Below are 24,080 nucleotides of genomic sequence, written 5' to 3'. Positions count from 1 at the left end.
CACATGAAATTGACATAATTAGCATATCAGTTCTTGAGTGATGGCCCACAATGTATTTTGTAAGGTCACAGTGACCTTTGACCACTATGTTATAACTAATTCACCCTTGAGCGCAAAGTGTTCGTTTGTGCCGCATTTGAAGAAATGCAGTCAATGTGTTCAGGCATAAAGCCTCTGGATCTGGAACATGAAAAAGGAAAATATTGCTAGTTTGGAGTGCAGCACCAACAGATACAATAGTGTTCTTTGTAAGGCTTTTATTGAGTGTAGTGCCTCAAAGCAGAACACTAATGACACTAATGGCTAATTGACAATGAAGATGACTTTGACTTAATGACTCAAGAACTTAGTGACTGACTGTCAGTCAACCTCCACCTCTACGTTTCAAAAAGAGTTGAATGGCTTTTTGTATTTTTCTTTTACCTGAAGCAGCCAGGGGGAGACAGGGCTGTGTTCAGGAACAGATAAAGGTGGTATCTGTAGTTAAAATAATCTGAGGTTTCCACAAAGCTTTTAGCTACTGACACGACCATTTTGAATGTATGACTTGCAGCAAGTCATACATTCAAAATGTGACCCCCCTGAAGCATTGGCTTCACTTTTCAGGTTGATGCCTGGGTTTAATAGATGGGAAGTCAACGTTAATAAAACACATTTTAAGCAATCAATGCTTAATGAATTCATTGGAGCTACTAGAGCTATCATGTAAGTAATCGTCTTTTTCCTTCACAGGCCCAGATTGAACGCCTCTTGGTGATCAGGTGTTGATCCCATCTGCTCCTGATCCGTTTACGATCCTGTTGTAATCCAGCTGGATCCAAATGATGGAGCGCCTGCTGTGCCTGCTGGTCCTCAGCTCAGCCCTGAAGGAGGCTGTCGGTAAGTTCCTCTTTAATGCACACAAGTCATGTCGGCACATTGATTTGACAAAATGCAACAAAATAACCTGGTTCTTTTGGAGCTGTGATCATTGTCGAAGCAGGAGAGCACAGCACATTGAAAGCTAACATCGACACTAATGCAACAGAGGGAGATAATGAGGGCTGAGCATCTGCTCTGTAAATGACCTCCTGCTGGTGCATGTTCCAGTCAGAATGACGCTGACTCCTCTATGCAGACGGATGAATCCTGTGCATATAGCCATCAGATCATTTTGTTTTTCTATTTGTTCTGTCATTGGCTGACGGTGAGACTAACAGCCAGAGAACAGACGTTGTCTCAACACGACAGGGAGCGTCAGCCTTTGAAGTGAGACCCACATTAGCTTTCTGTGTCTCCTTCTTATCTACACTCATATCCCCGTGTCTTGTATTGCACCTGAGCCTGCTGAACAAATTACCAAATCATCATCCACCAGGTGGGAATGTCTTCTGGTGTCACTTTGCTGGCTGCTGATAGATAGCTAATGAGCTAGTCAGCACATTGAACAGATTAAACTCATGGCCAAATGTCGGTATCAGTCACACATAATTCATTTGAATGAATTAAAACACAGCTCAATGTATCCGAATGCTAAAACGCACTGAAGAAATGTACGTTGTTCGACTCTAATTTAGTACAAATTTGAACTAAATAATTAAAAAAAACTGCTGTTCAGCTAATTAGCAGTTGGTTCATTGGTTCATTCTGCTAGTGGCGCGTATGGTCCAGAGGGGTGCTGTTGAACCACTGCAGAAGAAGAAGACATGACAACTCACTAAAAGAGCCAGTGGTTTTAATATGTAGGCAGGTTTTGTCACTTAGTGATCCAGCTTCGTAGAAAGAACGTTTCACTCTCCCTCTTAGCCTCATTTGAATCCTCGAGTTCCCACAGTACACGGTAACATTACCATTTCCATCTCCACTACCTGGGGATAGCTACTGGAAGCTATTTTCTTAGCAAAATGCTCTCTGGTAAAGCAGTGATGTCTGTCCGGGGCTTTTATTGTGAAAGGTACGGACAGAAGGAGTGCAGCTGTAAGCATGGCATGGACTACGGATCCTCCATGTTGCTATGTCATTACCTTCATCAGCATAGACACAACTCAAGGTCTGTCCTCTTCCTCTGTGCTGTAAATGGACCCGGAACTGAATATAGATGGACAGGCTTACAGGGAACCAGTCCAAACTCAGATGGTGTCATTATTCTACAGCCATTACACTGTGCAATCAACATTTCACAGTGATAAGTTGAAGAAAAATACTTATATTATTGCCATAAAAAAAAAATACTTTCCCTCAATTTTGCTTTCACTTGAGATTGAGTGCGAGACAGATGGAGAGCGAGTTGCATGTGTCGGTTGCAGCTCGTTTTGGGACTTGTGGGCTGAATTGAAATCTCATCATTGTTGTTTCACACAGTCGGGGGAGAGGATTCAATTGTCTCCATGGAGACCGTCTTCTCGGCCGTGGCGTTGAACTGTTGCACCGGTTTGATAAATGGTAGAGGTAGATGGCAGTGGCGGGACGTGGATTTTCTACCTGCGCCTTCAGTGCTGATCGAGACTCGATCAGAGGGCGCACCCCCCTAAGCTGATAGGGAAACATAATTATAATACATAACACATATACTACGTAACACTATACAATAGCTATAACTTTTAATTATTATTTAAAAAAAAATGTAATTATATAATAGCTATAACTTTGTGGTTCTGTTTAGGCCAGCAGAGAAGGCTTAGCTGGCCCTGACGGCCCGCCACTGGTAGATGGTGATCGGCTGTAGCTTCTGTTGGAATGAACCAGCTCTGCTCAGTCCCCCCGAACACAGCACACGTAAAAAGTGCTCTTTTTCATCATCAGTGCTGAGCTGATAAAAGGTGCACACACGTGAAAAGTCTTCATCTGTCCACACTGATTGAATGTGTGCACAACAAGAACCGATATACTTGGCTGCAGCTAAATAAGCCTCAAAATGTATTCTCCAGAATGCAGCTGCAGCCAGCATGAAGCTAAACTGCTGAGGTGACATAGTGTACAACTAAAATATGAGCTTGCAAGCAAGTGAGTCACTGCTCTACCACATATATATATTATTTGTTGTGTGTGTGTGTGTGTGTGTGTGTGTGTGTGTGTGTGTGTGTATGCAGTGATAAAGCTATACACTGGATGGGGAGTAACAACGCTCTGCACACACATTGTTTTGGCCCTCTAGCAAACAGCCAGGTAAAAGGAAGAAAGATACGTGTATATATATATATATATATATATATATATATATATATATATATATATATATATATATATATATATATATATATATATATATAGATTAGGGCTGCAACAACGAATCGATAAAATCGATTATCAAAAGTGTTGGCAACGAATTTCATTATCGATTCGTTGTGTCACGCAATTTTTACGTCGGGCAATAAGTCGCGGAGAAGAAAAAAAAGAGCGGAGCAACTGGCCGGCCAGCGTTTCTGAGATTGGAGTGAGACACGAGAAAAGCTGAGGTTGTGATGTTCTCAAAAATAGAAGATCTTTGACAAGTCGAGTCTTGGCCAATCAGCGTCTTCATGTTCCTCAAACTTGTTGTTAATGGAAGCTAGTCAGCTTGCTATCGCGTTAGCTAACGTGTTTGGTTGTGTATTGTCGTTAAAGTTCCGTTATGTTCCGTTACAGTTCAGTCTTGCTTGTAAAAAAACGTAACGTGGTGAAACATGCCGTCACCCCCCCGGTCTGGTTCAGTTCACGCTGTCACTCGTTTACGTTAGACCGGCGGATCTGGCTGCAGGTTTTTTTTTTTTTACTCAAAGTAGAATGAAGCAAATCACGTCGTTGGGCTTAGCCAACAACGTGACGTCGTGGTCATAAGAGACCCAGAATGAAAGAGTTTAAGGAAGAGGACGCTCTATATGGAGCAGTACAGCTTCCCTCTGTCCCAGTATTTCATACATATTGATAAAGCAGGGTATGTAAATGCAGCCTCTGGAGGGATCAATTACAGTAAAAAGGGCTCACATTTGGCAGATGTAAAGCATAGATGTGTATGTTTTTAGTGTTAGTCCATTTTGTTGTTTTAATTAACAGCTCAGGGATGTTCAAGGAGCAACCTGTTTGTGCACTTTCTGAAGATGTTTTGCACTGTCACTTCTGTTTTTGAATAAAGGGTTGGAAATGAACGCTTTTTTGATAAAAACATTTTTTTATCCGATTAATCGAAAAAATAATCAACCGATTAATCGATTATTAAAATAATCGTTAGTTGCAGCCCTAATATAGATATATATATATATATATATATATATATATATATATATATATATATATATATATATATATATATATATATATATATATATATATATATATACACTACCGTTCAAAAGTTTGGGGTCATTATAAGGACATTAGAAATGTCCTTATTTTTCAAAGAAAAGCACTGTTTTTTTCAATGAAGATAACATTAAATTAATCAGAAATACACTATACATTGTTAATGTGGTAAATGATTATTCTAGGTAGAAACGTCTGGTTTTTAATGAAATATCTACATAGGTGTTTAGAGGCCCATTTCCAGCAACTATCACTCCAGTGTTCTATTGGGACATTGTGTTTGCTCATTGCATAGAAGACTAATGGATGATTAGAAAACCCTTGTGCAATTATGTTAGCACAGCTTAAAACAGTTATGCTGGTGAGAGAAGCTATAAAACTGTCTTTCCTTTGAGCTAGTTGAGTATCTGGAGCATCACATTTGTGGGTTTGATTATACTCTCAAAATGGCCAGAAAAAGAGAACCTTCATGTAGTAGTAGTACATATATAGTATATAGTAGTGTATATATATATTTTTTTTTTTTCTGTTGTAATCAGTAGACATTACACCAAACACTGTGCGTGCTGAGTCTCTACAAGTTTACGAGTTAAACTCAGCAAGTATTGAAAAGACCAAACCAAAAGCTGCTCTTAAGCCTTGAATTGAGGGATGCAAGGTTAAATAGTGGAATAGAAGAAAATAGAGCAAAGAAAACTGGAAATGCTTTATTAAAAAACATGCCTTCATATTTAATCCACGCTCGCTGATAAAGTCTGTGTAGGGATAAAGAAAAGATCTTCTGAAGGCTGACGGAAACATATTTTCTGAATAAGCAAAGATGTTCTTTTTCATTGACTTTCATAACCTGCGGCATAAACACAGCAGTAGAGTGCTGCCACCCTCTGTCCCATGGCTCCACTCCCGCAGACCTCTGAGGAAGAACAAACCAAATCATACTCAATGACAAACAGACAGCATGTGTTGTGTGTTGACAGAGGATTCAAATGAATATATGTGAGGACATGAATGCCATATTAGGTTTGAAGCAGCAATGAAATGTGTTGTACTAAAAAGGTTTCAGATGTTAAAGATCTTCAATGGTGAAATATGCATTCAGCTCTTTTACTGAAAGGTGTGATGTGTGAGATGTATGAGATCATGAACATCAGGCCTGAAAGAGGCGGACGCCACTTCCCACGCAAACATATAAAAACAAACCTGACGGAAACTCTGACCCATGTACGAACATTTAGAAGACACATGCAGATGGTGAGGGGGTGAACTGAAGCCGGACTGTAGAAATGAAATGTGAGAGGCGTAATGATGCCTCTCACATTTCATTTCACTTTACCTTACTTTGCACTTATAGATTCTCTTTATCATAAACAGTCAAACCAGTTGATGATTGTACTAGTGAGCCATATCTATGAGCATATTTATATTATAAAAGACAGGAACTAACTCAAACCTCAAATCAAGTTTTGCTTAATTTTTCATCAGCGTTGTCTGCTCTCCTCAGAGACCGAACTACCGACACTCGTGGTCAGCCGATGGATTTATCATCATCTGTCAGATAACGTCAACTAGCGTTAAAGAAATGAGAATCTAAGTTTTCATAAAGTGTCTGTGAGTGAAATCGCTGCAGTGAACAAGACTTTATTGATTAATTTATGGTTTATTCCATAGTGACAGATCCAGCATACTGTACACAGACTGTAAACAGCTCTAATGTATCGGAGCTCACTGGAGCAGAGGGGTAACCATGGTGACTGTCACTCCATTTCCTCATTATAAGTCCTAATCATAATGCCATAAGAAAACCCAAGTATATGAATAAATTAATTGTGTTCACCTGTCAAACTTTCTTTTTTTTAAATGATATCCTACGGTGAGACTGATAGATGAATGGAAGAATTAGGAGAAATCGAGCGTTCTTCCTCTCTGTAGTCTCTGTGATTCATCATAAAGACCCACCGATCAGCAGCTCATCTCTCTGCATCAACACTTTTTGCATTGATCATTTATGGTTGTGGATGGATGTGAGGCTGAACCAGCTGCTCACACTTACATGTTGATTTTAGATTTATGAAAGGAAATAGCTCACTGGCAGGCATACGCAAAGTTTTATAAATATTTATATATTTCGGCCTCCTTTGAACGTACGCAAATATTTACTGTGGAGCCTACGCGCTGTTTTGACCCATGGACCTAGTGGACGGTAGTTAGCTCAAACCCAGCCAGAAAATACAAGTACACATTGTTTGGACCCAGTAGTAGAGGTGAAATGCTGACTCCTACGACAACACTGCACCTTTAATTAAAGCTGCAATAGTAGACTGGTTTGGCCACTAGGGGGCAGCAGAACAAGCTGTAAACACAACCCTGACTCATTATGCCTGCATGAAGTTATGGTCATCTGTCAGCAAGCAGTTGCTTATCTACAGCCAAAGAGCAACATCTGTTTATAAAAGATGTTATGATGAAAAGTTAAACTTCAAGTAGAAGGCGCAGAGCAATACAGCAATTAAAAAAGTATTTTCGGTCGATTCCTTTGGTTACACAGTGGTAAATTAACACTTCATTGGTATCGAATTGATAGGTATGATCATACATTTCAACAAAATACCTCATTAAGACACCAAGACCCTGAAGTATGCTGTGATTTGGAACCTACAACTTTTGACATTTGGAGATTTCTGTAAGAATTACATTTTTCGGTGATTGAAACGAGCAATTCTGTTGTTTAGATTTAACAAGACGTTGGATGCTTATTTACAACTTCTTCTTTTGCAGACTTTTCGGGAAACGTGTTGAACAACTTCTGTTACATATGGATGGGAATATATTATTGTCATGTTGAATTTAGGGCTATACGCCAGAGGGGATGTTTGAGCTGTTTGGTAAACAGACGTGTGGATTCTGAACCAATCAAGGTCCAGTGTTTTCCTCTGTGCTGAGGGGAATTGCAGGAGGAATTTCGGAATGTATTGACAAAAAGCCCCGGTGGTGAGGAACTAGTTGGACTGCCATCATCAGACCACAATGCACTGGGTCACAGTAATTGTGTATCGTTAGATACACGGCTCAGGGATGGACAGATTTATTCTCTTCCTTCCCTCCTGTCCTCCTCCACCCTTCGACAGAAATACAGCTCAGGTTGGAAATCCCTTGTTACTCAGCATTGGACGGTCCCAGCAGTATTTCTGAGAAGCCCCGTTATGCCTCTGAAATGTATCATCGTGTCACCACATTAAATGTGACTTGGGATTTAGACAAGCTCTCTTCTTGTCCCAGCTCATATTTCCTAAGAATATCAGAAGTTCTAATGAAATTCATTGAATTCACACGTTTCGTGGGTTATCTTACTTGTAGACCGGCTACTGTGATATAGCGTTGAAGTGATGAATCAGCAGAAGCATAGGGATGTCCAGAATATTCCAGTCTTCACTTTGCACCTAAAACCTGTTTCCAACAATGTAAATATCTGATTTATTTCACACAATCCTCTGCTTTCAAACAAGGACATCTTACATTCTGTGTTATGTATTATACATTTCTTGCCATTTGAAGCTGCCGCGGTGTTCATGCTCAGCGGAAGTATTGTGTAATGATTAAGCTGCAGTCTCCCCACAGTGTCTGTGGGCAGCTTTACTGCTGCAGACAATAATGCTCTTTGCATCTGTCTTCAAAAAGAGACCGCAGTCTGACTACACTCATAAAGATGCATGTCTTCCATTAGACCTGCATTTCAAGCCAGACTGCATAATATAGTCTTATTCCCTATTGGGTCATAAAGCTGTACAGAGTGATGGGGGTCTGTAGCTTTGCACATTGGGTGACTGTTTTAACAGTACTCACAATTCTTTCAAAAGATGGACGACATGACCGCTCCCCAACAGTGAAGCCAAATGATCTCCATCGCCCCCGGAAGGCTGATTGCAGTATAGGTCATAAACCCCACCCCCTCCAGTCTGTTTCATCATACATGGATTTGTGTAGATATTTTGGTTCGCTGTTGTGCCAAACAGCCCCTGTGGTGCTAATGTAGCAGCTAAGTGGCTCACGCTAACAAGCTGTGGCTGTGCTCGGTTTGCAATTGGCTTGGGCAGGTGTGTGGGCGGGACCTCGCTACTGCGACTCCAGCTGATCACCGCTGTGCAGACTCTGGCTCCACATGACGTCAAAAGCACAAGATGGCAGCCCCCATTGGTTTGCAGCCTACGGTTTTTAGGCCTCCAGTTTGGAATTTCCGCTGCCGCCATCTTGTTTTTTTGCAACCAGAAGTGACACAAGAGGGCGGAGCTAATTACACTGAAGAAGACATTTATAGGCGACCGGAATGTTGCAATTAACTTTCATGAACTGAAAACACACTGTTAAAGGGTTTAAGCTGTAAGACAAACATACGGACAACTCTCAGACCGGACATCACTGAGGTAGCGAACCTGTCAATCACAGTAGCCCCGCCCTAAAGCTTCCCCTGCTTTATGGTCTATTTGGCTCTAAATCACGTAGTTTCATTTGTTCAAATATCCCTCAACTTGAATGTTGTAAATATTTGTATTTACTCTTCTTTAATTCAACGTTCTTTAATGGATTCTTATAGAAAGAACATTAATGTTTATTGCAATGATATATATATATATACTGTATATGCAAAGAGTATTATTGTATGCAGCTGTAAAGTTAATCATTACACAATGATTGCAGCTGGTGCATGAACACTGCACAAGCTGCAAATGGCAAGATGTAAGTAATGGCTAATTGCAATTACTGTCTAAGAGTACACAATAGAATTGTCCAGGATACGGCAGTAGGTCCTCACCATTGGGACGTCTCTGGCATAGAGTTTAGTGTGTAACCGAAGCGTTGTTGAACATGTTTCCAGGTGGAGACGTGTGTGTGTCGGGTCATGACAGCGGGCCACTGTTTGAAGAACAGCCGAACAGTTTAATCTACCCAGAAGGCCTGATTGAAGGCAAGGTGACCCTCAGCTGTCAGGCCAGAGCTAGTCCAGCTGCATCCTACAGGTGGGTCACACGCACACACACACACACACACACACACACACACACACACACACACACACACACACACACACACACACACACACACACACAGACATCTCCCACACACAAGGACACTGGCTTCACCACCAACATCATCAACTCTTTCCAGCCTCTTCCCCCCTGTAATGCTCCGTTATATTTACTCCCTCCTGTTCGCTGTCTTCGTCACTCTCTGCAGATGGCTTGTGAACGGCACAGAGGTCCCGCTGGGTTTGGACCTTCGCTACACGCTGGTGGCCGGCAACCTGGTGATCAGCAGCCCCGAGTCCATTCGAGACACAGGCTCCTATCAATGTCTGGCCATCAACCGCTGTGGCATCATCATCAGCCGGGCAGCGAACCTCAAATTTGGCTGTGAGTGAGAGCAGGTCTTTTAACCTTTTAACCTTTTGACCTGTATAAGCTGCCTGAGTTGATCCCTGTGGCAGAGATAGAAGGCGTGAGAGAGGATTTACTTTACAGTACTGTGCTTTGATTACTATCAACTGTATACTATTGCTGCCTCTGTTGTATGTGACGGTAATCTTTTGTTTCTCCAGACCTCCATGACTTCCCTCCGGACAGCAGGAGTCCTCAGACAGCGTATGAAGGCATCGGCGCTTTCCTGGCCTGCCAGCCCCCTGTACATTACCCAGGTATCCACTCTACTTCGGGGTTCTACGCCAGTTATTTAGCATTTTTAACCACCCGGAAGATGAGAGAAACAGTTAGACACCTTTAAAAATGAGAGAATCAGCTGTCAGAAAACCCGCAGCTCACAGCTGGGATAAAGGTCCATAGGTCACAGCGCTTTAAATCAGCAGAATTATCTTTTACCTGTTCTGTGATACGGGTGACTCTGCTGAGCATTTCCATATTGAAATCTGAGTATTAGCAGGACGGCAGTAATGACTGCATTACTGATGAATGTGTCTCCTCTGCAGCTTTGTCCTACCGCTGGTTGATCAATGAATTCCCCAACTTCATCAAGAACGACGACGGCCGCTGGTTTGTGTCGCAGGTCACAGGCAACTTGTACGTGGCCAAAGCAGAGTCAAACGACACCGGGAACTACTTCTGCTTCACCACCATCAACATGGACATCAGCACCAAGAGCACCTTCAGCAAGGCCAACCAGCTCACTGTGCTGCCGGAAGGTATGCAGGACTGATCTATTAGAGCCATATGATGCACAAAGTGTGTAACTGATGAATACATGTTAAAAAAACGGAGGACAGAGGGATAGCTGAGAAGATCTGGTGTGGCGTTAATGTTATAGGTGGTACCGCGTCTGAGGGTGTATTCACAACAAACTTTTTTGGAGCTGTTGTTTTGAAACCTGGAGCTTTTCACCCAAAGGTTTGATTGGCTAGGAATATGTGAACCAGAGGAGGCTGGCCCATAGAGGAAGAGGAGGTTGCTCCTCTTTTATTTCTTTACATTGGTATTGGTTGAAATAAATCATTTTCATTTCCAAATCTTGGTATAATTAATAAAATAATTGGTTTTCTCTTTCTCTCTGTGTAAAAAAAACTTGATCATTGAAACTCCGGCAGCAACAAGAAAGTGGTGGTTGTGGGAGGGGATGGGGTCCTTATGTCCTCTGTTAGGCCAATTTTTCCATTTTGTTTCATGCTAATATGTTATTGACCAAAATGCATAAAATGACTCCAAGGGAGATTGTCCTCCCATTACCGATCCCATTGCGTTGGTCCAATGATCATTTCCAAATGTCATCTTCACTTCTCTACCAATGTTTTGTTCGTGACAAACTGGCATTGAAGTGATAGTAGCAGGGCGGGCTCAGGCCTCTTCCGGGCCTCTTCCGGGCCGGACCCCACTGGGAGCCAACCACAGCCCCATGCTGCTGGAGACCCAGGCAGATTGTCAGACCCTGCTGCAGTAAAATAAGAGGTTTTCTAAAGGGACTCTGGTGCTCAGAAACACAACTGCTATTGTCCACAGAGACATTGGAGCTTCAATATATATATATATATATAGTGTTAGCATTAATGTTGAGCCCTTCTATCAGACCCTACAAAAAACAATGTTCAACAAACCACACCATATAAACATGCTGGATGGGACGATCAAGATACTGAGAATTAAGCTATTGTTAGAGCTTTCCTGGTGCTCAAAATGGCCGGGGTTCATCATCTGGAGAACCTGGTGTGTTCACTTTTTTGTATTGGTACCGTATTCTTTTTACGATTATTGTTGGTGTAAAACATGACCAGTATCAAGGCAGCATGAGAGGTCAGATGATCCCTTATAGTAATGGTAGTAATCCTCCACTAGAGATTATGAATATAATCTCATGAATATCTTGCCAGTAAATGTATCAGTATGTTGCTCCAGAGAAAAACACACGCTAACATCATTAACGAGGTAAATGTCTCTATATAGTTGTGTGTATGCGTATGCATGTGTGTAACATTGAGATATACACTCTGAAAGGGATTTCCTGTGAATGTTTTCAATTGTATTTTGTTTCAGCCAATCCCAGGAAATCAGCTCCAAACATCAAAGTGCGCTTCCCAGCAGAGACCTACGACCTCGCAGGACACACCACCCAGTTAGAGTGCTTCGCCTATGGAAAGTAAGTCTCCCACCCTGAAGCCAACGCAAAATGTCTGCAATGTATTTTTGCAAACGTCTTTAATACTTCCTCCCCATTCCTCCCCCGTCCGTGTGCTGTTTCATTGTAAAACTCTTCCTTTATTTCACCTCGGTCTCTTTCTATGTTTTGTCTCATAGTCCAGTCCCAAAACTGCGATGGAGGAAGGTGGACGGTTTGATGCCGTCCAAGGCGGGCTCCAGTGCCGAGGCCCCTACCCTCATCCTGCCAGATCTCTCCTTCGATGACGAGGGTGTTTACGAATGTGAAGCCTACAACTCAGAGGGCAGTGACACATACCAGGGACGCATCAACGTGCAAGGTACAGAAGCACATACTGTATTCACATCACTGAATTAATATCAGGTTAATTAGTGATGTTCTGACGGCAATTTCAGGCCAGTTTAACATGTTGGTATGTGTAAATAAAGATTCCTGGTCACTTTTACTTTGAGAGTTACGGCACAACTGTGACTCATAATAAATTAAACTGCAAACATTTCCATGTTACTTTCAACACAGCACAAGTCTACGTTGAATTCCATTTGATTAAAGACAAAGCTCCACCAGCTAGACCTGTCCCTATAACATGATCTCAATCATATAAGGTTATCGACTTATTCTACGATATATGGACATGACCTCGATCATTTTTTAGGTTATAAACTTATCATACGATATATGCACATCACCTCGATGTTTATGTGATAAACTTTTCACCTATCCAATTCCAATGTCTGAATATTCTTAAGATTTAATTTGCATTATTATGGCATCGTATTATCATTATATCAATGTCTCAAAATGACTAATATCTTAATCAAAATTATTTCTGGGACAATATCTCGGCCAGCAAAAGCAGTTTTTGTGACAGACTCAGAAGCAGCACAAGGTAAAACATGCAGAGAGAGAAGGCGACAAAATGTCTTGTCACCTTCTGAGATTGGTGTAATGAGTTTATTATCTCAATCATTGTCTCTCATGCACACAATGGGTTAAATTAACTATGAAACACTCATCTTTTCATATCAGATCAGTCTAAAAAACATATTTTTCCCTTGCAGTGCAACCAGTTTGAAAAAGCCTCTTACAATATTGATCCGACCAAATGTCTTTAAATGTATTTCCAATGTCCATTCATGCTGACAAATTGGATAAATAAATGAATATCCAGCTTGTGTGGATGAATAACTCTTAAGATTCAGGGTGTGAGCAGCCAATATGCTCTGGAGATTTTATAAAGCAGGCAGCAGAATTGGCAATCAGATATTTCAATGGTTAAACTGATATGAGAATGTAGCACTGGTGTTCACTGTTTGTCCTTGACACTCGAGGCTTCAAGGGCAAATATGTTTTAAAATGCATAAGTGAAGCAGCTTGTGAGAGAACACTCCTCTTCCTCGCTATCATAACTTTTCAGCTCTGCTGTCAGTAAATGTCTGAATGAAGCCATAGTGAACATCAGAGTAAGAACCATCACTTTAACATACCAGCAATGTCACGTATTTCACGTCTGAAGGGGACAAAAGGTCTTGTAATGCACCTTTAGTGCATTTGCTTTATGTATATGTATATGCATTTTCTGCAATTTACTGTCTCTGTTTTATATCTATATTACATTTCTCTTATCTCTCTCCTCCAAACCTCCAGCTCAGCCCGAGTGGTTGCAGGTGATGAGCGACTCAGAGGTGGAGATTAGCTCAGATCTTCTCTGGAGTTGCATTGCTGCCGGTAAACCCCGCCCCTCCATACGCTGGCTACGCAACGGACAGCCACTCAGCACACAGGTAACACATGCAGTGTGCTGTCTCACTGTTTTATATATATATATATATATATATATATATATATATATATATATATATATATATATATACAGTACCTGCATACACAAAAATGTTAAAATTCTCCTTCTACTGTAGCACTGCTGTTTTGTCAAAATCCCAAATTTGCCTCAAAGGGCTTTACAATCTGTTCACATACGACATCATCTGTCCCATGACCCTCACAGGAACACCCCCCAACAAACCTTTAGCACTAATGGTCAATGGTCAGTCACCAAATTGATAAAAAATATCAGTAACAGGAATACTTCCACCAAGATAAAGTCCATTTTCTTTGATTTAGAAAGTACATGAAATTCAGAAAAGGTCATATTTTCTTCCATGTCTTAGAAAACTAGAGGGAAATCACAGGAACAGGAAATCCATTTTTCATTAAAGAACAAGGAATAGATTGGTGTACACGCTGCTGAAAAACAGCTCAAAGTTGTAAAAGTGTCTTATATCATACTAAACAATTATGAGTGTAAATGTAGTAAAAGATTACTCATAAATGTAGTATTTATTGCCGGTAACTTGACTCCTATTGCTGACACTAAAAGGGATTTTTTAGATGTTGATTAAGTTCGCATATGACTTTCAAAATTATTATTTTAATGAGGGTTGTGAAACATTTAGGGACGTTATCAACACAAAGCAACTACAAAGAGACGTAAAAGAACTACAAAGAGACGCAAAAAGACTACAAAGTGAACCAAAAACTACATAGACGCAAAAAAAAATAAAAAATGGGCATAGCACCCACAGATGCAAAAATTCATACAAAACTACAAATACTAGAAAAGACCAAAACAACCATGAAGAGACATAAAAGAAATACAGAGACACGAAGCGACTTGAAAAAATGGCATATGTAAAATGGTATGTATGTATGTATGTATGCTTTGTATGTATGTATGCTTTGTTTCACAGCTTACATATTCCATCCCTCACTTTCTTTTCTCTTTCTTCTTCCACCCCCCCAGGACCGGGTGGAGGTGAACGGGCCTCGTCTTAAGATCAACAATCTGGCCCTAGAGGATTCTGGGATGTACCAGTGTGTCGCTGAGAACAAACATGGCACCGTCTACTCCACTGCTGAGCTCAGGGTCCAAGGTACACGTCTAAGGAGGACTGTCTTTAGTTCCCCTCGTTTATAATGACATTCAATATATTGTATTCGATTTTTTAAATGTGTTTATTAAAATTAGATTTCTCAACGAAAGTATCATATTGAGAGCTATATCAGTAAAGAACAAAAAGAGCCCTATTTAAAGAATCTGTAGCACATGGTCTTAAGTACATGGCACGAGTGCATTTAGTTTGTGTCAAAGTCCATTGTTGCTAGTCAAATATTGTTAACTAGTCTAATTTAATTATTGAGGTGTTTTGGTCGTAACATTAATTAAACCAACCAGAGTGTCATCTCCGATTCCCTTTAAAAGCATTGCTATTCAAATGGCAGTAACATACTGCGCCATTGACTTTAGACCAGGTTTCGGTTGGTTGCTTGCAAATGTTCCTTGTATTAATGCAAATTAAATTGTAGTACGATTTAATACTGTACCACACTCTAGCCTCATGTTAATAGCATTCTGTCTTCCACTCTTCCTCCATCTCCATGCTCTTCCCTTCTGCATCGCATCCATCAACCGGCTTGTTTTCTACTCCGCTTGTTTTCCTGCCACCTGCCCTCCAGTTCAGGCCCCAGACTTCCGGTTGAACCCAGTAAGGAGGCTGATCCCAGCAGCCAGAGGCGGGCGGGTGACGATCGAGTGTCGCCCTCGGGCTGCTCCGAAGCCCAGCCTGTTCTGGAGCCGCGGGACGGAGCTGCTCACCAACAGCAGCAGGTAATACCAAGTCAACACACTGATGTTCATGCACAGCACGCTGCGTTCGCTTCTCGTTTTGAAACCCAATACCTAATACTTAATATGTATTTCCTTCATGTCCTTCCTGGGGTTAGTTGCCTGAGGAAGACTTGGATTCTGATTTCAGAGTTCAGTTACTTCTTTTATTGCAAAACAAATAAATATCACACAAATAAAAGGATATACATGAAATAGAGACATTATGAGGCTCAGCATAACACAGCAGGAAATGAACAGGATAGCTGGATATGCATTCAATACAGGAAAGTATGGATGGTTAGATGAAGGCCGCTGTACAGTCTATCATATACTGTAGGAGGCCTGTACCTCTGGTTTATGTGTAACACACCACATTAGTCGTTATTCTCTACTTTTAGTCTTTCTCAACCATTAGGAACAACAACTTGGGTCATAGTACATAATGAGTGTTTCCTGATATAGTTGTTTTGTTTAATCGCTCCTGACATCCCCTCAGTTGTTATATAATATCTGAAGTGAGCTTTTGCTTTTTTAAAACAGGTCATCAACTATGGCAATGTGAAATTAGAGACACATTCCAATTCAAAGAGGTCATTTTTCAGTAATAAATGATGAAGTTCACAATATAATAGACAGTCTTGACTGAGGCAGTTGCTATGGAACGTACACCAGCAGCTAGCATATTTATGTTTGTCCTCCCAGGCTTGCGTTTCATGGATTTTATTATTTGTCTCTTTATTTATGTTATTTGTATGTTTCCATTTATTGTGTGACCACTGAAAATCTATCCAGCATCAGCAGGATGGCTCTGATACCTGCTTATACCAGGCGTACCTTTATTTGTCAGGTGGAGGTGTGCTGCTTGTTCAATCCACACCTCTATAGAAGTTAACCCGAAATGTTCCCATCAAACATTCTCTAACTCTAAATCTGTAGATTGTACTACACCATTTATGTAATCTACTCACACATCTAATATGTCTGCATGTACTGTATGTGTACTCTCTCCAAAATCAGTCTCTTCTAAGCAGTTCCCACAGTTGGTAGCACTTGTTTTAATGCAGGTGGGTCTCCAGCTCAGAGGGGACCCTGAATGTGTTCATAATCACCCACAAGTAGTTGAATGTACCAGTGATAATGATGAGAATATTTCTGATTGGATAACACATAACTGTAAATTCTCCTTTATGAATAATTGGTAACGTATTGACACCATTTCAAGCCCTCATCGTCTCTCATTCATCAGGTGACGTCTAAGTCCCAGAGGGTTCAGGGTTTGAGGGCTTAGGGGTGATATCGGGATTGGCCCTCTGACTCATATAGCAGTAGACGCTTTTCTTTTCATATCGAGTTCACTGCCACAGTCTCACCCTGCTCCAGGCAAAGTATTATAATAACAGCCGTTCCGCTCTTAACTCCAGACTCAAGCAATAAACCGCAGAAGCTGCAGTGATGTCATCGTCTGCAGGGCGTCTGACAGATGCGGCTCATTGAACAAATTAACCTGTAACTCGTGTCAGCTGTAGAAAGATGCAGAAAAACACAGTAGTTGGAGGTGAGATCAAAAGCGACTTCCCACAGTCCATTGCGTTCTGTTTGTATCTGCGGTTTAATTACCATTGATTTCATCAGATTCTGTCACACACATTCTGAGAAGTCTGGAACGACCCGAGTGTGGGCGTTAAATACACGCTAGAGAGTTAAAGTCTTGCATTCAAAAGGTGTTTCACTCCTTTGTACACCTCATATTAACTTCTTCTACTCCTCCCTGCCATCGATCCTTTTTTGTCTTTTTTTGTCTGCTTCAATGCTGTATTGAAGAATACTTGAAACTTTGAGATTGAGGCCATAAACTCATATTTACAATGTTTACTGAGGTAATAAATAGGGGAGGGAGAAGTAGAGTTATTTTCTCATAGACTTCTATACAACCAGAGGAGTCGCCCCCTGATGGACAGTAGAGGGAATTCAGCTTTTAAGGCACTTTAACGTTGGCTTCACTTTTCAGACCCCGGGGGGTTGCTGACTGGTAACATACTCACTTGAGATGCCAGACATCAATTATGTATATAGTTCTTTGTGGGTGTACTGAAGTTCAAATGTGAAGCTCTATTAGAACATTTACAATAACAAGTTTAGGCAATAACTTCTATGTGTCTTTTCTTTTTTTATGAAGATAACTAAACAGTGGTTTGTCCTGATCACACATAAAGCTGTGACTAGTGGCGTCACCACATTCCCAGATTAAATACATTTGTTTGGATAATAAAATGACTAGAATGAAGAATATAGCAGGAGAAGAGAATTTTCCTTCAAGCTAAGCTGATGACTTGTGCAGGAGCCGTCTGAAGGTTAAGCAGTGGGTGTGTGGAAGAAGCAGCTGGGAGTATTATTAACATTCAGCAATGCAGACGGACGGAGCAACCTTGACATTGTGATTCACTACACTAACTTATTTCTCTGTCGCTGCTACACCACATAGAGTGAAAGCTCTCCTGGTGGACGCAATAACAGGAACACCTGTACGAATACTAATCTTTGTGATGCCAAAACGTCCATGTTGATGTCCTGTGATTATATTTGAAGAAATAGTTTGTGATGTTGTATCGGATTACATTACATTGTTCCCAGTATTTTACCTTGAGTTGGTACTAAGGTGCTGAAGTCAGCTAGCTGCACTCTTTACCCTCCGTCTGCTTCTGTCTCCTCAGAGTCACCGTAACTCCAGACGGCATCCTGTTGATCCACAACATCAGCAGGGCAGACGAAGGGAAATACACCTGCTTTGCTGAGAACTACCTGGGCAAAGCCAACAGCACCGGACACCTGTCTGTCAGAGGTACACACACACACACACACACACACACACACACACACACACACACACACACACACACACACACACACACACACACACACACACACACACACACACACACACACACACACACACACTTAATGGTCATTTGAAACAATGTAAGGAGCGTTTGCTGAACGTTAAGGGATTGAATTTTAATGATCAAATATCCTGCCCAGTTCATAGTGTGGGCAAAATTCTTTAAAAAAGCAAAAGGTATATGGAAAGATTTTACCCCGTCCAATATTTATATATATATATATATATGAGCATCAAAAATCTGAAACTGTAAACTTTCACTCATTGGCTGTTGGTAGTCTGTCTTCCCCTCACACTGTGGAGTCCAATTTAAATGTCAGGCTACTTAAAACTCTTTGCTATCCTTCACACCTAAACAAGTCACCAGTCGGATATTTCCTTTCTAATGGACCATTTTCTCAGCAGATATTTTTGACTTGACATTACAGGAAACAGCAGGTGAAACACATTTGTGTTAACGATGCCTCAGTTCCATCAGGAGCCCCAGGAAGCCATGGCAGTGAGCCTGAATGCAGCATCCACGGGCTGCAGTCAAAGAGACACAGATGTGAAGGAGAACTCAGAAAGCTTACGAATAGACAACCGCTGTGCTCAGAGAATCCCACTGCACACAGATGTTTTTTAGGTTTAAAAAAAAAGAGCTTTATTTAGGACACAAAATGAGTACACCATTGTTGTACAATTTATCACCGATCACACCTCTTTAGAATCCATTTAGAAATAAATTGACTGCCAGATGTTGTGTCGCTTTAAAAATATATATAAAGCAGGTCCAAGTGCTACATAAATACAGTGAAAGTATCGAAACACTCAATTCCCAGAGCGTTTAACCGAGCGTCAGGATTTATGAACAGTTATGATGTCACAACTATACAATAGAGAGACCATTTCAGTTTTAAACGGGCACTTTCAAAATGTGGCCCAGTTTATTTCCAGTTGCAGTGTATGTTGTTGACATGAGCTGACAGAACAGAGGTATGTTCAGACAGTATGAGAAGAAGAAAGCGTTTTAACATTAAAGCATGGACACTTGTTCTACTAGAAACCCAAACTACAATGAACCTGGAAATGAGCCCGATATATGTTTTTTAATTGTTGCTGCCGCAAGGAATTGTGGGACGTTATTATCTCCTTTCCTTTGATACAGGATGGTCCAGTGTTTCTGTCCTAAAGGAGATAAGAGAGGAAGCACCGAAGCACCTCTCCTTAGCATTTAGAGAATTCTACCGGCTCTTATCGTGGCTGCCACTTACACACTTCCAGGTCATTTCACTCACGAAGAAAGGAAGTCTATTAGACCGCAGCCCTGTGCTATCCCTGCTAGGACAAGACACAATGTCTGCTCTGAAAAAAGTACATCTTTTCTTCTTTCTTTTGAATTCTATGCAGATGCCACTAAGATCACGCTGGCTCCGGCCAACGCCGACATCAACCAAGGAGAGAACGTGACGCTGCAGTGCCACGCCTCCCACGACCCCACCATGGACCTGACCTTCACCTGGGCCCTCAACGGGGTCCTGCTGGACCTGGAGGACTCTGCCGGGCCGTACCACCGGGTGCAGGGGGTGAGTCCTGGCATGGTGGAGAGAAGGAACCACGGCAGAACAATCCTACTTCCTGTTTGTAAAAATATTGGGTGGAAAGAGAGGACTTGGTTGATAGCTGAGGCTGAGATGAACTCTCATTAGTTCCATGTAAGCTTCAAAACATCAAACAACGAATAACCATGGTGTACCATGAGCAGAATCCACCTGAGCTTTGAGGTTGTTAGTGTGTAATTCTCATAAAAGGATTGCAAATAAATTGCTGCTCTATGATCAAAGGTTTTACTGAGGATGATAAACCTTTTCCTGATGTTTCCATTGGCCTTTTACACTCTCCACCAAACTCTGAAAACTTAAGCTTTGTTGCTCTAAAAGTCATTTACAGTTTTCCCTATTTTTCAAATGTTTACTTTGATTTGAATAATTTAGTCCATACACAGAGATTTGTTATTTGACTATTTTGTGTTCGACCATCTCTCTGTGCTTTCTCACTTCCCTACACTGTGTGGCTCTCAACTAATATAAAATAGTTCCTTTGTTGGGGACTATTTTCAGCAGTGGATTAATCCACATTTGGAGTGTTTCTGGCGTTTCTGTTGTATGTAGGATTGAGTCAAAATAATCTACAGTGTATGTGTTCATGATAATGAAGGAATATGTCAACCTTTGCAACAGTGTGACTCAATGTTTTTATGGAGCTCTATGGAACAGAAGAGAGAATATATATCAGCTTTCATACAATACCTACAATACTGGGTCTTTTTTTAGGATTCAGGATCAGTGCTCTACATTTCCCTCAAAGTCCAAATAAAATGTGGTGCAGTGTGGTCACCCCTGGGCCTACTTATTAATATGCTGATATGGTTTCCACTGTATTTATTTGCTGGAGATCTGGTGCAGAAAGTTAATGCTGCTATGGCGACATCACCAACATACACAAGGTTTCCCAGCTTTTTCCCAGGTCGGAGCCGATATATTGTCCGTTTCTCGTATTTCCGTTTCTCGGCGGAAAGGACATTTCTCCATTTTTGTCCAATTGGATTTAAGGAATATAATTTGGTGGTCAAAGGTCACTGTGAACTCATAAAACCTGTTGGGTGGAGAGATGCCACTGCGAGGCGGTAATTCCAGTCTCAAACAGTGAGACTAAATTGAGCACCTCACTGTGTGCTGGATTTTTTCCAGCCGTAATTACTTCATTTCAGGAAGTACATTGAACATTTCACGGTATCTGAGCACAGGGCCGGGCAGAAATAAACTCCCAAATGAAATTAACTATCCATTTCATGTCCCTGCTCTTTATGTCTCCATGTTTAATGAATGTTGATGTGATAAGACGCTGCCGTTAGCTAGTGATGGGTCTAGCTGAAAATGAGCTCCTGTAATCTTCACCTCAGCTGGCTATAGTCAGTTCCTCTGCAGCATGCAGATCTTCTTCACTGTATTGTCTGTCTGCTACACTCCTGATGACCACAATGTTGAACTCATTTGTTCTGTCTCTGCTCTTTCAGAAGGAAAACATTGGTGACCTGTTGACCTTGAGCGCTAAGCTGAGTCAAGCAGGGATGTATGCGTGCACGGCTCAGACTGTGGTGGACAGCGCTTCAGCTTCAGCCAAGCTCGTGGTCCGAGGTAAGATACGTCCTCAAGACCACTGCATTTACTATTCAAGGGGAAAGGAAAACCTTTGAGACGAAGAAACGGTGGCCAGATGTACCATAATGATCGTTTTTGTATTATAGTCTTTTGGAAAAAGTTCCATAATGAAAGATTTGACCAGTTTGTGTCGCTTACAATCAGTATTTGGTTTTAGTCTTCTCTTCTCTTCTCACGTCTCACGTCTCTTTTATATTGCTGTGAAAATATCTTGTCAGTTTCTCGTCAAAACCTACATTTTACAATGTACCTTCACCCAATACTAATTTTTACTGAATAGCGCTTGAACACATCATAATGGAACTCAATGGAACCTCCGTTAGCTCTCCTCCTGCTGATTTCTACACAGATTTGTTCTTCACAAATTGGCATTATCATCGAACAAACAGGATGTTAGTAGGATAAACTACTGCATGTGAAATAATAGTCAGACTGATAGACTTCTAGACTCAAACCCCTTCCACGCATTATAGCTTCTTGGCTTGCTTTAAAAAAACAACCTGCGATGGGAAGATTTGTAGGCTTGTCAAAAAGTGTAAAATTGTGTTCTCGGGGTTATGACTTGCGTACAGTAATTCTCCTCAGAATACAACGCAACGCAGCCAAATAAATGAACATCAAATACAGTCGTACAGTCCTGCAAAACACAGAGATAACGAATATAAAGATAAGTGAGTGTGAAAGCCTGTCATCGATTTCAGGGAGAGCGCTGTGTGGAAGTCTGTCTGATAACATCAGCAGAAAGAAAACACAGACATGTTAACGTTTGGCTTCATTAATGGCAAACTCTGGTTCAGAATTGGATTATTTTATATAATATATATTGCAGCGATCGGTAATAAATGTTAGCAGTCTTCTGTTTTGACCATGAACAATTACATTTCTATCAAATTGTTCAAAACAGTTCCACTAAATGAAGAAATACCAGTTTGTCACAGTTGTTCTTGCATGAAGTACTGTGTTGTACTACAGTGTATAGATGTGTTACTAGATGTGTTACTAGATGGGTTACTACAGTATGTAGATGTGTTGAAGTATATAGATGTGTTGAAATACAGTATATAGTATATGTGTTGAAGGATATAGATGTGTTGATCTACAGTGTATATATATATATATATATATATATATATATATATATATATATATATATATATATATATTGTATATGTGTTATTATATATATATATATATATATATATATATATATATATATATATATATATATATATATATATATATATATATATGTGTGTGTGTGTGTGTGTGTTACTACAGTATATAGATGTATATTGTACCACAGTTCCTGCTGTTGTCAGTGTGCTCACTGCTAACTGTGAATCATGTGCACATCTAACTCATGAAGTACTGATCAAACTCCTGTTACTCCAGTTTTGAGATATGAATCATTTAGTTTACTCATTGAATCAATACAATCTTTGCATTTTGTGTCCAGGCCCCCCAGGCCCTCCTGGAGGTTTACTAGTGAAGAACGTGGCCGACGCATCGGTGGAGCTCCGGTGGAGTCGTGGCTACGATAACCACAGTCCCATCGGCAAATACATCATCATGGGCCGGTCATCGCTCTCATCAGAGTGGAAGAAGATGAGGACAGGTGCGTGTGTGTGTGTGTGTGTGTGCGTGTGTGTGTGTGTGTGTGTGTGTGTGTGTGTGTGTGTGTGTGGGCTAAATAAGTACTTAGAAACTGTGGCAATTCATTTCTGCACATTTTGTCATTGTGTTCAAAATTTGGTCAGGAAATTGATCCAGAAAAAAAAAACATACATTGAGACTGATTATTGAATAGTGATGCTTCACATATCTTTCCGTGTGAATAACTGTGCACCAGACCCGGTAAACATCGAGGGGAATGCGGAGTCGGTTCGTGTGATGGGACTGATGTCCTGGATGGATTATGAATTCCAGGTCATCGCCAGCAACATCCTGGGCAGCGGCGAGCCCAGCATGCCCTCTCACACCATCCGCACACAGCAAGCAGGTGAGAGGCCACAGGTCGCATCCAGTAGTCCTTCAGGCTTTTCATACTACACCTAGCCCCGGGCTAAAGGAGCTGTTAGCCCCGGGCTATATAAGCTGTTAGCCATGGGCTAAAGTTATTAGTTTATACTCACGCTTGGCTCCGAGCATGAACGTAGGCCGCTGTGAGCTGCATTATTCTTCGAAACGCCAGAGGGTGAACAAACAAAATGAACAGTGAAGAATCAAAAAGACAATGAACGTAACCTATGAATTTGAACATAGACTGTAGGTGTAACCAGCAAAAAGCCATAAACCAACCTCCACAATGACGAGGAGGAATTGTAGTTATGATTCTAAAGCATTTAAAAGCGAATTGGCCTTCTTAGTATCATCATATAAATAGTGCTTTTCACGTGATTGCCAAGTTACA

At 41.0% G+C, this 24,080-nt stretch overlaps 1 protein-coding gene across 1 annotated transcript in view; it reads left to right on the top strand.

The window, feature by feature from the left end:
- Positions 1-821: 821 nt before the first annotated feature.
- cntn2 (contactin 2) overlaps positions 822-24,080 on the top strand; it is a gene marked incomplete at both ends in the record, with an annotated part of 33,571 nt that continues 10,312 nt past the window's right edge. The window contains 15 exons of the mRNA XM_079218390.1: positions 822-879; positions 9,128-9,269; positions 9,487-9,662; positions 9,848-9,943; positions 10,232-10,444; positions 11,784-11,886; positions 12,045-12,226; positions 13,555-13,691; positions 14,711-14,840; positions 15,424-15,574; positions 18,286-18,413; positions 19,860-20,035; positions 21,526-21,646; positions 23,127-23,285; positions 23,520-23,669. Of these exons, the coding sequence (XP_079074516.1) occupies positions 822-879; positions 9,128-9,269; positions 9,487-9,662; positions 9,848-9,943; positions 10,232-10,444; positions 11,784-11,886; positions 12,045-12,226; positions 13,555-13,691; positions 14,711-14,840; positions 15,424-15,574; positions 18,286-18,413; positions 19,860-20,035; positions 21,526-21,646; positions 23,127-23,285; positions 23,520-23,669 (2,122 nt within the window). The remainder of the gene's footprint in view (positions 880-9,127; positions 9,270-9,486; positions 9,663-9,847; positions 9,944-10,231; positions 10,445-11,783; positions 11,887-12,044; positions 12,227-13,554; positions 13,692-14,710; positions 14,841-15,423; positions 15,575-18,285; positions 18,414-19,859; positions 20,036-21,525; positions 21,647-23,126; positions 23,286-23,519; positions 23,670-24,080) is intronic.

This window comes from Taurulus bubalis, assembly GCF_910589615.1.
Source record: "Taurulus bubalis genome assembly, chromosome: 5".
NCBI classification, from domain to species: Eukaryota; Metazoa; Chordata; class Actinopteri; order Perciformes; family Cottidae; genus Taurulus; species Taurulus bubalis.
Note: the sequence above shows the minus strand (reverse complement) of the source record. Positions and strands in the feature narration are given on the sequence as shown.